Source organism: Nicotiana sylvestris, chromosome 10, assembly GCF_000393655.2.
Source record: "Nicotiana sylvestris chromosome 10, ASM39365v2, whole genome shotgun sequence".
In the NCBI taxonomy this organism is placed as follows: Eukaryota; Viridiplantae; Streptophyta; class Magnoliopsida; order Solanales; family Solanaceae; genus Nicotiana; species Nicotiana sylvestris.
The window spans coordinates 59,226,735-59,242,263 of NC_091066.1; the positions used below are offsets into that span (position 1 = coordinate 59,226,735).

At 40.2% G+C, this 15,529-nt stretch overlaps 2 protein-coding genes across 2 annotated transcripts; both read left to right on the forward strand.

Moving 5' to 3' along the window:
- Positions 1-2,416: 2,416 nt before the first annotated feature.
- Positions 2,417-12,290, forward strand: LOC138879393 (uncharacterized). Its single transcript, XM_070159004.1, has 3 exons — positions 2,417-2,751; positions 11,356-11,432; positions 11,659-12,290. Exons 1-3 carry the CDS (start codon positions 2,417-2,419, stop codon positions 12,288-12,290), a joined length of 1,044 nt encoding a protein of 347 aa, XP_070015105.1.
- Positions 12,291-12,368: 78 nt separating this feature from the next.
- Positions 12,369-13,007, forward strand: LOC138879394 (uncharacterized). The gene has a single exon (XM_070159005.1). The coding sequence runs from the start codon at positions 12,369-12,371 to the stop codon at positions 13,005-13,007; it is 639 nt and encodes a 212-aa protein (XP_070015106.1).
- Positions 13,008-15,529: the final 2,522 nt, after the last annotated feature.

Genomic DNA, 15,529 nt, shown 5'->3' on the forward strand with positions numbered 1-15,529 from the left:
GCAGGGTACCTGATCAACATCGAGAATATGATGTCCAGGGTGATTACACGGGTGGTGAACGAAGGTGATAAATCCTACCCCTTCACCAATTTCCTGACAATGTACTTTGAGGATCTAGATGTGGAGAAGATGAGATTTGGTGTGAATGTGAAATCAAAGGCACTATTCTCCTGGTACAGCACCAAGGGTCCTGACAACCCGAAGGACCCTAAGGGCAAGGCCCCTACTTCAACTGGCCAGTCTAAAGAGCCAGCAGTAGTAATGGCTCCTACTCAGCCTCCCTCTGCCACACCAGACATGGCCCCAGAACCCTCCACTTCTACAGTTTCGGAGATCCCCTCATCCACAACATATCCTTTGACTACCCACCGCCTGAGCTAGACCCTTGCCAGTATCAACAACTGGATGCAGACAACCATTTCTAAGCTATCTGTACTATCTACTTCGGTAGCAGCCCAGTCTGCACCTCCTCCACCATAGGTCCCATAGTCAGTGGAGGACACTCTCAAGGAGCTTCTGGACAACCAAAAGAAGCTCCTAGAGAACCATAAATTGATCATGAATGCTATTGATTCTCATGGAAAGGCATTGAAGGAGCTTGCTAAGGAGGCAAAGAAAATGAGAAAGACTTGTGCTTCAAAGGAGTGAGTGAAGGAGTTAAGGGGGAAGGTAGAGAGGTTAAAGGCTGGTCACTTGCCTCTGTATCTTTTATTGCATGACCCGGCTCCACTAGCCCAGCCTCAGCCAGAGCAGGAGACAGAGAGGCCACCGAAGAGGAAGAGGGTGATTCCCCATACGGATGATGCTGTTATAGAGTTGGAGGACCCGCAGGGAGGTTCCTCTAGCCAGCCCCAGATTCCAGTACAAGCCCAAGTGGCAGTGGAGACACAGATTACAGGGAGCTAGTCACAGGTTCTCTAGCAGACCGAGGACCTAGGGACCCAGACTCAGGATCCTATGCAGACGGAGGGCCAATAAGTAGTTTCTTTTTAATCTCTATCTTTTCTTGTGCTTATTTTAGGTAGTTAGCATTGAGGATAATGCTAGCTTTCATTTGAGGGGGTAGCCCTATTTGGATAACTGTATATATGACATTACCTTTTTCGTTATGCTTTCTCTTTACCTTTGGTATGTATATAATTTTATCATTTTATTGCACTTTTCACACTTTTTACTTTTGGTCTGTATATAAAGTTACGTTCTAATATATATATATATATTCATTCTTCATTATGTATATTCGACTTCATTCCCTCTTGTATATATTCATTTTACTTTCCGCATTTTTCCTTTCATAGCTTCTTATTTTATTTTCCTAGCTTCTTATTTGAGTTTTGTGTGCAATAAGCCTTTGGTTTTCTTAATGTCACGGTTCTTTCCAAAGGTGGAATTTGTGTAAACCGGGTGGCTCTTCCCGATGATGGATGGCATGACAACCTTCTTAAGGGGTTGAGTCTGTTTTCTATTTGCTTTTTGTGTAAATAGTAGATAGTGAGTAATGGTGCCTCAGGCAAAGCTTCACTTGGGCCTAACACATTTGCCTTTGATTCTATGGTCAAAAACAAATTGTTGTGTATATGATGGTGAAAGTTGTGACCTTGAGACTCTTGTGTAGGCTGATAATCATCAAGTGGTTTTTTGAGACCATTGTGTTGCTCAAATCTTAGCTAAGGTTGTTGTGGGTCCCCTAATCTATCTCTTTAGCAATCCCATAGCTTGTGTGGTGAGAGGTTGAATTGCAAGTCCATGTCCCGAGCCATTAGTATAGAACTTGCCCTGAATATTTGTCTAGGCAAAATCCTAACTGTAATTTGACTTAGGATATTGCATTGGTTCCAGTACAAATTGGTTCGAGGTTATTGCATCTGATGGGGACCATTAACTTGATGCAGCAGGTGTACATGATAGTGGGATGCCCAAACAACTAGTTCCAATTTTCATCAATGATCGAGGAGGGCCAGGCAGGCTGGATTTGGTTGAAAAAGTAGGTGCTCGACGAAATAATTCTTTGAGTAATCTGGAAAATGATTTAACAAACACCCAAGCCCATAGTTCCAATGCACCTTTACTACACTTTCCCAATCCTCAAGTAGAACAAATCATCAAAGATGTTCAAAAAGAAACGATGCTGAATACTACCATGCTTAAACAGCCTTTAGTCACATTGAACACAGCTGTGTTTGATATCCCCTCTCAATCAGCTAACTCCTATGGGGAATTTGAAGGTGAACATGCCTTGTCAATAATTGGTGATAGTAAAACTGTAACAGTTACAATGACTGGGCAGCATCAGCAACATACAACAACTGCAGCTGATGTTAATACTAATCCTGGGTAGCAGCAGTCCAATGCAAACAAGACTGGGCAGAAGCAGTTTAATGCAAACACAACTGGGCAGTAATAGTTTAATGCAAACATGACTGGACCTGCTATTTCGTTGGAGGACAGAAAGTTGCTGGATGCTTTCGGTAGTCCAAAACCACACAAAAGTGCATACTCATCATACTCAAAAATGACCGGACTGAAGCTGAATTTTTTAGTGACAAATAGACAGGAACCAAGTAATGCAAAGACACTGAATAGGCATGAACCATTGTGGATGGTTATACAAGATGAAGCTAATCAAAAACTTGAGGACAACTTACGCGTTGCCATCTCCGAAGAAGAAAAAGAGGATGACTTGATTGAATCTTGTCCAGAAGAGGCAGCTACAACTGGAGATTTCACTTCTAACAAAACTGAAAAAAGAAGGTGACTCAAGAAATAACACTCAGGCAACTCCCAATAAGAGCTGCAAAGAAAAAAGGGGTTGCCAACTCCAAATCTACGAAGTCCAATAGATATGACAACAAATGAAAAACTTTGAAGATTATGTGAAGATAGTTAAAGAGGATTTTAAGGACGTTCAAATTGAAGAATTCACAAGTTTGATAAATGAGGGGCAAGATTCTAATTTCTACATTGTCTTAGTTTATCATTTTCAAAGCATCATCACTTATAATAGCGTCATAGAGTGTGTTATAAACTCTATGGAGATCATAGAGTACTTGGTACTTTCAAGTTCCTATTTTTTACATGCTTGCTAGAAGATGAGGCTTTCTCTTTGCCTCAATAGGATTGGTAAGGTAGGGTTTAGCACGGTTAGTGTTGCCTTGGTCCTATGCCTTTGGAAAAATATCCACATGGCTATGAGATTATATGCCCTCGTGAGACGTTGCCGGCAGCTACACCATGAACCTCTACATGAGGCTGTCATCATAAGGCAATGTGAGGCGCAGAGGAGTAATTATATAGCCAAGGCATATGGGTAACAATATCAGTGCTATTATCCCCCTTATTTATACTTTTCCTAATTGTTGTATTTTTGTTTTTCTTTTATTAATAAAAAACTAGCCCTAGGCGCTTGCCTAGCGGATTGCCAAAAAAAAGAGTGTAATTTGACTTGAGATGTGATTATAGGCTCTCCTTGATCTGGATGATGTCTTGAACACTTCCATAGCCCACCAATGATAATATCCCTAGTCAACCCTTTTGAGCCATAGACCTTTTTCTTTTACAAACCACGATACAAGCCTTTAACTGTTTTAAAAAATACCCTCTCTTGGCACCCAATCTTTCCTTAGCACAAGGCAAAAACATAAGTTTGGGGGGGGAGAGATGAGGAATGCAACAAAGTGGAAAAAGGTACAAAATGAAGAAAAGAAAAGTCAATGAAAAAGAAAGAAAATCAAAAAGATAAAAAGAATGATCAATGTAGAAAAAAATGAAGGGATTCAATAAAAGTAAAGAGATGAAAGGTGTGGAAAGTTGAGAAAGGAAAAAAAAGATTTGAAATGAACAAGAAAGAGTGACAGTGTGTCTCTCTAACCCCTTAGAAAGAAGTTAAATGACTTAAAAAGTCAAGTGAATATGTGCCTTAATGAAACAAATTGAGGTGCTAAAGGGAAGATAGAACATACTTAGACCAAACACTTCCTACCCTGAATTAAAAGCCTTCACTATATCTCCACAAAAGACCTATATGATCTTGAGTTGAATAAAGCTTACATTAGTGGTGACTTACATAAGGGGCACGCTTATGGTACTTAGAGCTGGACTTGTGACCTTTCTTTGAGAGAGATGAGTGTGTTTCCACTATCCTCGTTCTGAGTACTACAATCTAAAAGTGAGTTTTGCTTAGGGAGAGTTGAGGAGTATAAGTTTGGGTTCCATAATGACCAAAGTAGTAGAAAGAGTTTATTTGATGGGTTGAGTCAACTCTTGATGCACTTGTGTCGCAAAAAATCCATGGTGTTTAGAAGGTCAAATGTTGTTAATGATTCATTTGAATTGAGGGAAATTGTTAGTTCCAATTGATGCTAGATGAGGTCACTTTAGGTCAGCTGAATTTTTTTGGATTTACTCTTAAGGGATGGGTCTTATTTTATTTGCTTGAGGACAAACAAAAACTTAAATTTGGGGAAGTTGATAACTAGGGATTATGGTTCATTTTACACTCCTTCTTACTAGAGTTTTGATTAAAAATGTGTACAAAATAGTCCCAAAGGCTTACATGTTGTACTTGTTCGCAGAATTTGGTTAAAAGGTGACAATTAGTCAAAACTAGCTCAAAAATGAGTGAAACATGCACAAGTACCAAGAACAAGTCCAGGCACAGTGCAACAAGTCCACTGCGGCCGCATTCCATTTGGTGCGGTCCGTAGTGAAGAGATTCAGAGAGTGCATAATTCGAAAACTCAAGCATTGCAGCCGCAAAGCATTTTATGCGGACCGCAATGGACTCACCACGGCTGCAATCGAAATTGTGCAGTCCACAAAAGCTGGAATTCAGAGAGTAGGGAATTTTGAGGTTGACACCAATGCGGTCCGCGTTCCTTTTTGTGCGGACCGCAATTAAAGCCACTACGGCCATGATGCATTTTATGCAGCCCGCAATGGCCAAGTTCAGAGAGCATATATTTGAAGCCAAAAGCCTCACCGCGGCCGCACTCCATTTCTTGCGGTCCGCGGTACCTCCGCAGGGGTATTTTTGTCCAGAAAATTGGGCCTAGTATAAATAGTTTCTTTACCCATTTTTAGGTCATCAGTTGTTATCCGACTTTGAGCTGCACTCGTGAACAATAGTTCTTAACCATTTTGAGAAATTTTAGAGTAGTTTTATCATTGAATATTCAAGTATTAGCTTGTAATTAAATATTATGGGGTTTTCTTCATCTATTTCTTTGTTTTCTTCTATTATAATGAGTAGCTAGACCCATTAGCTAGGGTTGTGGCTCAACCCTAGTGTGGGTATTTGATGGGTCTTGAGTTTTAGGGCTTGAATGTCTATGTGTGTTTGATATTTGGATTAATTTGTGTTTTTCATGTTGAATTAGTGGTTGCAAACACTAATATGTGCCTTTTTGACTTGGGCTCTTCTTGAGAAAGAGAGCTTGAGTCTAGGAAAATTAGTCTAACAAGGAATTAGGGTGTATTCAAGAGATTCATAGCCCCAATTAAAGGGTTAAACCTAAAGATAGTAATACCCGACTTGAACCTCAATTGCTTGCACAAGTTATCATACCCAATTTGTCTTGAGAAAGTCAATTAGGGCAAAATCACTCAAACTACCGAGAGGTATAAAGTGAGAAGTTTCGTGCATTGGTTATATCGTAATCCCCAAAATGAAAACCTAGCCTTAGACTCGAGTACCCGTCAAGTATCCACCTAGGAGAAAGTCACTTACCTAGTGCCTCCTAACTATTTAGATAACCTTTCAAGTATTTTTCTCTTAGCTTAATTTAGCATCTTATTAGAATAAAATTAGAAGTAAATCAAAACCAATGATGTTTGGAAGAGCAATTACGCATCTCTAATTTAGATAGGAACCCAATTCCCCTTTCTAGCTCCCTGTGGAATTCGATCCCGACCATCTCGGGGAAAAGCTGTTTCGACCACTCTCACTACTTTGTAGTAGTGCAGGGTTGACACCGATCATTAGGCTTGTCACTTACTAAGTACTGCTATGGTGTACTCATGACCTTTCTGCGCATGTTTTTCATGTGCAGATCCAGGTACTTCGACTCAGTCCTATCACCCTTGAGGTGAGGCGGCTTTCCCAGAGACTTCGAGGTATATTTGCCGCGTCCACAGACCGAAGAGTCCCTTTCTATTCTCTCTTTAATTGTTAGCCCTTATGTACTTACTTTTGTTAGACATTCTAGAGTTAGATACATGTAAACATTCAAAGGCTTGTGGTTTTATGAGATTTCGGGTTTTGGGAAATGTTGTTAGTTTCAAGAGTTGTATTGTATATGTCGAGCGACATCTTAAATACTGTTTTATTTGGTTATTTTGATTTTTAATTATTTCTTCCGCAAATTTGTTTATTTTTTGCATTTGTTAGGATTACCTAGTCGTAGAGACTAGGTGTCGTCATGACAGTTCATGGAGGGCGAACTAGGGTGTTGACACGAACCTTGATTGACGAACTTCCTCGAGTGTGGACTCTCTGGAACCTCAGAAGAGCTGGTGTCCTTAAATACCTTGACATTGTTTTGAGCCTGAGGGAATCCAGGTTGTGCCAATCCATGCACTACTCCCCTCATACCCTAATCAATAGGCTGTGATAATGAAACTAAGGGCCTTGGCGAGGTCGGAACCCCTCTCACCCCTTCTGATGCCGGAGTGGTCAAGATAGCTCGAACAGATGACTCATATGGACCCTCGGATGGATCTTCTCCAATAGAAATCATGATCTCTGATGGGTCTAACTCCATAGTATAACTCATATCTCTTTCTAACCCCTTCATAGCCTTCTGACCCGTGCTAGCGGCTATAGTCTTCGGAGGCATCGCTAAAAACGTAACACATCGTTAGGAACATGAATGCTTATATCGCATTATCTAAGATAAGAAGAGAGGATAACATCATATATGTCCTATAGCCTCCTATCTATAAGTTTGGTGCACAACACACCCATAAACAAGACTCTACTAGACATGGTCTAGAGACAACCCTAGGACAAAACTGCTCTGATACCACTTTTGTCACGACCCAAACCGATGGGCCGCGACGGGTGCCTGAGTCCTACATGTCAAACACCCCTAAGCATGCATCTAGAATATGAACCTGTATAACATCTGCTGAGTTACGAGAATAATGTACATGAAGGAAATCTGCCAACAAGGCATATGTACGTATACATGCAGAATATAGTGGGCGAGCCGGCAAAGCTGCAATAGACAACTATACATCCAATAACTGAAAGCCGACAAGGCCACATACAACCCAACTAGACATACTGTCTATAGACCTCTAATGGAAACATATTTGTACAAATACTGGACTAAGTCACGTCATACCCATATACATATATATACAAATGTATCATACCAAAAACAAAGCAGCTCCAGATCAAGTGGAGCGCGCCAACTCTCGCTGATCAGGGATCCTAAGGAGGGGGACCGTCAGCTTGCCTACCTGCACCTCCGGGCATGAAACGCAGGCCCCTTGAAATAGGGCATCGGTAGAAAAATATACTGAGTATGTAAGACATGAAAATTAGTACGTAAAAGACATAGATGAAACATGGATTACAGAAACACATTTAAATCTGAATAACTTTGTAAATTCTGAAACATTTATAATGTCATGCACGTGCATATAAATGTCGTGCCATGAATAGGTTTGGGTGTACATTATATCATCAAGCCACTAAGGGCAACCCATCATATCGTCTCAGCCACTATGGGCAACATCATCAACATATACCAGTTGATTAGGTGGTGGTGCGTATATAACGCCGTAACCTTTTTTCATATCCCATATACAATATATTTACATATATACGCGTATATAATGCCATCTGGTCATGGGTCAATGCACATGTATAAATGAGTGAGATGCATGAAAAATACGTAATGATCTCAATATTCCTTCTAGATAAAATTGTTTAGCTGTGTATTATTATGAGACCCACGAAGAAAAGATAATAATATTTTTCATGAGGAATCAAGAATATAGACACCCCAACTATTTCTATAAATAGTGTAATTTATGAAAACTGTGTGCTTGCTTGTTTCTTCAGTATAATTTTGACCATGCCAAAAGAAAGAAGGGATGTCCTAAACATACTTGGAGTAGGAAAACTCCGTATAATATTCCATTGGAAACCTTTGTGGATTGAACTTAGAACCTAAAAATCGGATTAAGCTTCTGCGCTTTGTAATTGAGGAACGAAATCTGCTTTGATTTGTTGAAGTTTTGGACGAAATTGGTTCTAAGCTTTTGGTCTTGAAAAGTGAACGTTTCTGCTTCAACTTCCTTGGCTTTTAATGCCAAAGGGAGATCTTGGTTTTTGAAGCCTTTACAAGGCATTCTTACTAAAGGTTATGGATAAGATTTAAAAATCTGATCAAGACTTAAGTTATGACTTGATTATTACACATTAGTCATCTGGCCAAGTGACTACTTAGTCATTTCCAACTTTGTGGCTTCTTGCCAGGTGGGGTAGGGGTGGGATATTAATTAATTTTTTATCCACTTATTAGTTAACTGGGTAATGTCTTGTTACCCGGTAATTAATCAATTACCCGCATAATTTAAAAATTACCATATATTACTTAAAATTCTATTTATTTTTAAAATACTTTATATATACTTTATATATTATACTACCGTGGTCATATGGTACCTTACATGGTACTAGTTCATAATTATCGGGTATTATCATTTGACCCGTATTTTATTCCAAATTGTCCACTTTCAGCGAAACTCGTTTTCTTTAATCCGTGTACCAATTTATCCTTCATAACACTTATTTATTACTTGTTATAAATAATATAAGTATGTTAATGTCAAGATGATCTCATCCCCGAGTCTACGTCGGTTAACTGAAAACGAAATTTTAACGTACGAAAATGCGAGATATAACAACTTCTGTGTGATTGGGCACATCCAGTTGCTTTGCTTCTTTGGGTGAGCAATTGCAGGTGCATAATCGCACCTGCGGGATGTTGATCACAGATGCGAAAATGAATCTCTAGATGACCTTCCGCTTCTATGGTGTTTTGGTCGCTTTTGCGGAAACGTAGATTTGAAAAATGGATTGCAGGTGCGATGATTAGGTTGATTAGTAAAGGCAGCATACGTAGTGATTTTCTCGCAAATGCGATAGCGTAGATGCACAATATTTGTCTGCAAATGTGGAAAGGCCTGGGCAGAAAGTTACAATTCGAGGATTTGCAATTTTTACCATATTTTGAGTTGTAGACCTCGGATTTGAGCGATTTTTGAGGGGTTCATCATGTGTTCGATTGGGGTAGGTGTTCTTTATTTGAAATTCATTATATATTCCATGATTCCATAATTACTTTCATTATTAAATTAGTGAATTGAATGGAACAAAACGGAATCTACACCAAGAAATAAAATACCCAACTTCGCCCGCTTTGCAACAAAATCAACATCGAGAAGACCAAAAATGTTCAATCGTTCTCACTAGACGAGTCAATCGTTGATTCAACCTGGTGAAAATTTCAAAAGGTTCACTCTAAGTTTACCTGATGATGTAAGTAAAAGATTGATGGACTTAATCTTGAGTAGGGCCTACACTGATGGCATAACTTTTTTTCCGGAAACAAATTAAACCAAGGGGTACCGGTTCGAACCGGAGGATGGCCGGTTAAGCAAATTCTGGTTCCACCGACCCTGCCTATGTTTTCTAAACCTGGTTCGCCAAGAGCGACGAAGGGTGAGAAAAAGCCAAAGAATTTGCTGAATTTCGTTAAGTCATCGTTAGATTTGTTTTGCGGGACGGAGAAGGATGATACATGATAAATGTCTTTTACTTATTTAAGATCAAGTAGTTCCACTAGATAATTCATTTCTTTCTCATTTTTCTTTTACTTTTTATTTATCATACAATTAATATATAGTAGTATATAGTGACTGGATAGCCGAAGCGTCACAAAATTAGAGCTCGTTTGGATGGGCTTGCTTTAAGTGGATTTTAAGCCAAAAGCCATAGGTTAGAAATTCTAGCTTTTGGCTTTTGACTTATTTTTGTCATTTTAGCTTAAAAACAAGTGTTTAAAAGCACTTTTTTACTTTATCCAAACATTATAAAATGACTTAAAAGCTATTTTGACTTAAAAACACTTAAAATAAGTCAATCCAAACGGGCTCTTAGTCCCTTACTTTTTTGGTTTTCCTTTAAGGGTGTGTTTGGCATGAAGGAAAATATTTTCAATTTTTCCATGTTTGGTTGGCTAAATGTTTTGAAAAATATTTTTCTTATGAACTCATTTTTCTCCAATTGGAGGAAAATATTTTCTGTATGAAGAGAAGGTAAAATATTTTCTAAAACCCCTTCTCAACCTTCCTCACCCTCACCAACCCACCCACACCCATACCCACCAAACCCCACCCCACCCCCTCTCTCAAAAAAGTTTTTTTTTTCAAATTTTGGTCTTTTTCCCATCACCACCCACCCAGCTACTCCCTCCCCCTGCAAAAAAAATATTTTTTTACTTTTTTGTGTAATTTCAGATTTATGTTTTTGTGATTTTCTGAACCACCCACCCCCACTATTTTTTACTTTTTTTTTCCTGCATTTGTGAAGGCAAGGCCAACAACAATCCCTTATTTCCTCATACCACAATCTCAATTTAACCCTTTTGAGTAATTGCGTGTAAAATGATGGATTAAGATGCTTGTTTTATTTGGGTAAGTTGGAATATTGTATTTGGTTATTTCCACTTGTTGGAGGAATTTCCAACGTTGTTTTTTCACTTTTCAGTGATTGGTGAATGGATTTAGAAAAAGTTTCTCTGCTCTACTTCTCTCTCTTTCTCTTCTCTAAGCTTTGTATTTGAGAAGAAAAGTTAAGCCCCTTTTTACAGATCCATTTTCGAGTATTCAATTCTTCTTCATCCTTCAATTTATTAACCGATTTTCAACGCTTGTTTCATACTCACATCTGATCTTCTGAGTTGCTTTTAAGTCATTTTATTAGTATTTGTTATTGAAAGGTTCATTTCTTTTTTTGGAAACTGCACTTTATTTTCCTAGAATCTCCGCTTCTCTCTCTTGGTTCTTCCTTCTCACGTCTATCACATCAACTTGGGTTTCTATTTTATATTAGATCCAATCCATTGGTGGTCAAAATTATCGGACATTTTTCCAAATTTAGATCTGGTCAACAATTTATAATTTTGATATGTTCATTTTGTTGTACCACGGTAGAACTTGGTGAATTTTGTGTAGTTCTCTATTTTTCCCTACATTTCCCCCTACTACTGTCAGGGCAACCAGTGGTAGCGGTGACAATCCATTTTTGGTTTTTGGATCGTGGTATTTTTTTGTGTTTTCAAGGAAATCCTCGAAGTTGTCACGTGCATTAGCAAAGGAGAGCAACTTGGACGAGCGTCAGCAAAGGGCAGTGGGAAGCGGTGCGTGAGCGTACAACTACATTGAGTACAACAAATCAACACAGGTTGGGTTCTCGGGAGTTGGTACCTCCCGTTCTACTGTTTCCCTTTTGGTGTTAGCTAAATTGATGTTACTTTAGTTCACAATAGTTCAATCATTCAACTAGTGTACTAGTAGTTACTTGTTTCCTTCTAGTTTGATTCGTTGTCCGTTGTGCACTAGCGTGTCTTCTTTAGATTGTTGTAGGTGTAGCTGTTGCAGTTCCAGACGATAGATTAAGGGCATGTCCTCGGGTGGGACAGAGTGTGGGTCCGGGGTCAGGGGGTAGGACGGGAAGCAGGGGAGGTAGAGGGGGAAAGGGAGCCTATAGGTTGAGAATCGGGTCATGGAACATAGGTTCACTAACAAGTATGTCTATAGAGTTTGCGAAGATCCTTCAAAAAAGAAAGATTAATATAGCATACGTCCAGGAGACTAGGTCGGTTGGATCGAGGGCGAAAAACGTGGATGGGTATAAGTTGTACTCTAGAGTCCGGAGAAGTAAGAATGGAGTGGGTATCCTGGTAGATAGCCATCTTAGAGAGTCGGTGGTAGAGGTCAAGCGGGTGAATGATAGACTAATGACTATTAAATTTGTGGTGGGTGAGTGTACTTTAAATGTTGTCAGTGCGTACACACCACAAGTAGGCTTGGATGAGGAGATTAAAAGGCGCTTTTGGGAAGGAGATTTCAATGGTACTATTGGGTCGTCTGCAAGTGGTTATACTGAGGTGCATGGCAGCTTTGGTTTCGGGGAGCGAAACGGAGGGGGCACTTCGCTGTTGGACTTTGACAAGGCATTCGATCTAGTGATTGCAAACTCAAGTTTTCCGAATTAGGAGGAGTACTTGGTTACTTACCAAAGTTTGGTGGCGAAGACTCAATTTGACTATCTCCTCCTTAGGAGATGCGACAGAATGTTGTGCGAGGATAGCAAAGTTATCCCAGGTGAGACACTTGCAACGCAGCATAGGCTTTTGGTGATGGACATTAGTATTATGATAAGGAGGAAGAAGAGGCCAGTACGAGGCCGACTGAGGATTAGGTGGGGCACCTTGACTAAGGATAAAGCTCAGAAGTTGGAAGGAAGGTTATCGGCAATGGGAGCTTGGAGAAGTAGTGGGGACGCAAACACTATGTGGTCGACGATGGCAGACTGTATAAGGAAGGCAGCGAGAGAGGTGTTAGGGATATCTTCGGGTCGCACCGATGGCCACAAAGGAGACTGGTGGTGGAATGCAGTTGTCCAAGGTAAAGTAGAAGCTAAGACGGCGGCTTACCTAATGTTAATAGGGAGCACTGGTGAGGAAGAGAAGAGAGCGAATAATGAGAGGTATAAGGTAGCTAGGAAGGAGGCGAAGATGGCAGTAACGGAGGCTAAGACGGCAGCTTTTGCTCGTCTGTATGAGGAACTAGGGAACAAAGGCGGGGTGAAGAAGTTATTCCGACTCGCTAAGGTGAGAGAGAGGGCGGCTCAGGATCTGGACCAAGTGAGGTGCATAAAATATGATGACGGCAAAGTTTTGATGGGGGATGATCAGATTAAGAGGAGATGACAGACCTACTTCCATAAACTTCTAAATGAAGACGGGGATCAGGATATTGTACTAGGTGAATTGAGGAATGCCGACATCCCCCATGAATTAAGTTATTGTATGGACATTGAGGTCGATGAGGTTGTGGAGGTAATGCGTAAGATGAGGAGGGGCAGAGCTACCGGGCCAGACGAGATTCTGGTTGAACTTTAGAGGTGTGTGGGTAAAGCAGGCTTGGAATGGCTTACTTGGTTTTTTAATGTTATATTCAAGACTAATAGGATGCCTGAAGAGTGGAGATGACATACAATGGTTCCGTTGTATAAGAACAAAGGTGACATCCGGAGCTATAACAACTATAGGGGTATCAAATTACTGAGTCATACCATGAAAGTCTGGGAGAGGGTGGTAGAAATGAGAGTGCGAAGGACGGTATCTATTTCAGACAACCAGTTTGGGTTCATGCCGGGGGGATCTACCATAGAAGCTATCCACCTTATTAAGAGGATGGTGGAAAAATATAGGGATAAGAAGAAGGATCTCTACATGGTATTTATTGATCTGGAGAAAGCATACGATAGGGTTCCTAGGGAGGTCTTATGGAGCTGCTTAGAGGTTAAAGGGGTCCCGGTTACCTACATTAGGGTGATTAAAGACATGTATGATGGAGCTAAGACTCGGGTAAGAAAAGTAGGAGGCGACTCCGAGCATTTTCCGGTTGATACGGGGTTGCACCAAGGGTCAGCGTTCAGCCCTTTCCTATTTTCCCTGGTGATGGATGCACTAACTCATCATATTCAAGGGGAGGTGCCATGGTGCATGCTATTTGTTGATGACATAGTTCTGATTGACGAGACACGAGGCGGCGTCAACGAGAAGCTAGAGGTTTGGAGACTGGCCCTTGAGTCTAATGGCTTCAGGTTGAGCAGGACGAAGACGTAATACCTCGAAGGCAAATTTGGGGCCGAGTCGATTGAAGCGGGAGTGGAAGTGAGGCTTGATTCTCAAGTCATTCCTAAGAGGAGTAGATTCAAGTACCTTGGGTCAGTTATTCAAGCGAGCGGGAAGATCGACGAGGATGTCACACACCGCATAGGGGTGGGGTGGATGAAGTGGAGGTTAGCGTCTGGAGTCCTGTGTGACAAGAAAGTTCCACCGTTACTAAAAGGTAAGTTTTACAGCGCAGTGGTTAGGCCTGCCATGTTGTATGGGACCGAGTGTTGGCCGGTTAAGAACTCACACATCCAGAAGATGAAAGTATCAGAGATGAGGATGTTGAGGTGGATGTGCGAGCATACAAGGATGGATAAGATTAGGAATGAAGAAATTCGAGAGAAGGTGGGCGTGGCTCCCATGGAGGATAAGATGCGGGAGGCAAGACTCAGATGGTTTGGGTACATTCAGAGGAGGAGCACTGATGCACCGGTGAGGATGTGTGAATGACTGGCTGTGGTGGGCACGAGGAGAGGTAGAGGAAGACCTAAGAAGTATTGAGGAGAGGTAATTAGGCAGGACATGACGCGCCTTAGGATTACTAAGGACATGGCCCTTGACAGGGAATTGTGGAGGTCGAGCATTAAGGTTGTAGGTTATGGGAAGTTGTGAAAATTTCTATAGAGCATTAGAGTGAGACTAGCCGGTTAGGAGTTAGTCTTAGGATTTTAGTCTTAGGATGCTACTGGTCAGTTACTGATGCAGGGCTTTATATGTTGGATAGTATTATATCTTCCATCCTTTTCGTATTTCCTATATTTCTTATATTGCTGTTATTTTGTTATTTTATGATTATGTATGTTATGTTATTTATGTTATTTTATTATACGTCTATTGATAGTACTAATATATCGTCTCTCTTGTTGCTTTCTTGAGTCGAGAGTCTCCTGGAAACAGCCTCTCTGCCCCTCGGGGTAGGGGTAAGGTCTGCGTACATATTACCCTCCCCAGAACCCACTTGTGGGATTATACTAGGCTGTTGTTGTTGTTGTTGTTGTTGTTGTTGTTGTTGTTGTTGTTGTTGTTGTTGTTTTTGTTTTTCTGCACAGCGCCCCCCTCCCCGTACCATTGACTGTTGGGTTTAATTAATGCATGCCTTATTTCCCCGGGAAAAAAAATATTGTTTTTATATATTTTCAGTTATAGTTTTTTCATCTTTCGATTTATAGGTTCGAAATTTTACAAATTCCAAAGTTATAGGTTCGGAGGTTTATGTGTTTGGAAGTTTAGCAGTTCGGAAGTTTATTAAATTTGTCGGTTCGGAAGGTTGTTGGTTTGAAAGTTTATGGCTCTATGTTTATTGTATCTAAATTATTCAGGAATACTATTGAGAAGTTATTTTCCTTAATTTGTGTACCAAATACCGAAAAATGAGTAAGATTACTATTTATTTTCCAAAAAAAATATTTTCTTGAAAAATATTTTTCACGGAAAATATTTTCCATTATACCTAACAGACCCTAAGTCTCTAATATTCTAATTCTGGCCCCGAATAGAGAGGGAAATATTTGCTATCAATTTTATTTTATTTATATTCGTTTTCAATTTAA

What these genes read in the sequence shown, in the direction of transcription:
- LOC138879393 (XM_070159004.1), top strand. Translation starts at nt 2,417, where the DNA reads ATGACTGGACCTGCTATTTCGTTGGAGGACAGAAAGTTGCTGGATGCT. An exon ending in AACAAAACTGAAAAAAGAAG is followed by an intron (nt 2,752 to 11,355) that starts GTGACTCAAGAA and finishes TGTGTTTTCAAG; the next exon opens with GAAATCCTCGAAGTTGTCAC. An exon ending in GCAAAGGGCAGTGGGAAGCG is followed by an intron (nt 11,433 to 11,658) that starts GTGCGTGAGCGT and finishes AGATTGTTGTAG; the next exon opens with GTGTAGCTGTTGCAGTTCCA.
- LOC138879394 (XM_070159005.1), top strand. Translation starts at nt 12,369, where the DNA reads ATGTTGTGCGAGGATAGCAAAGTTATCCCAGGTGAGACACTTGCAACG.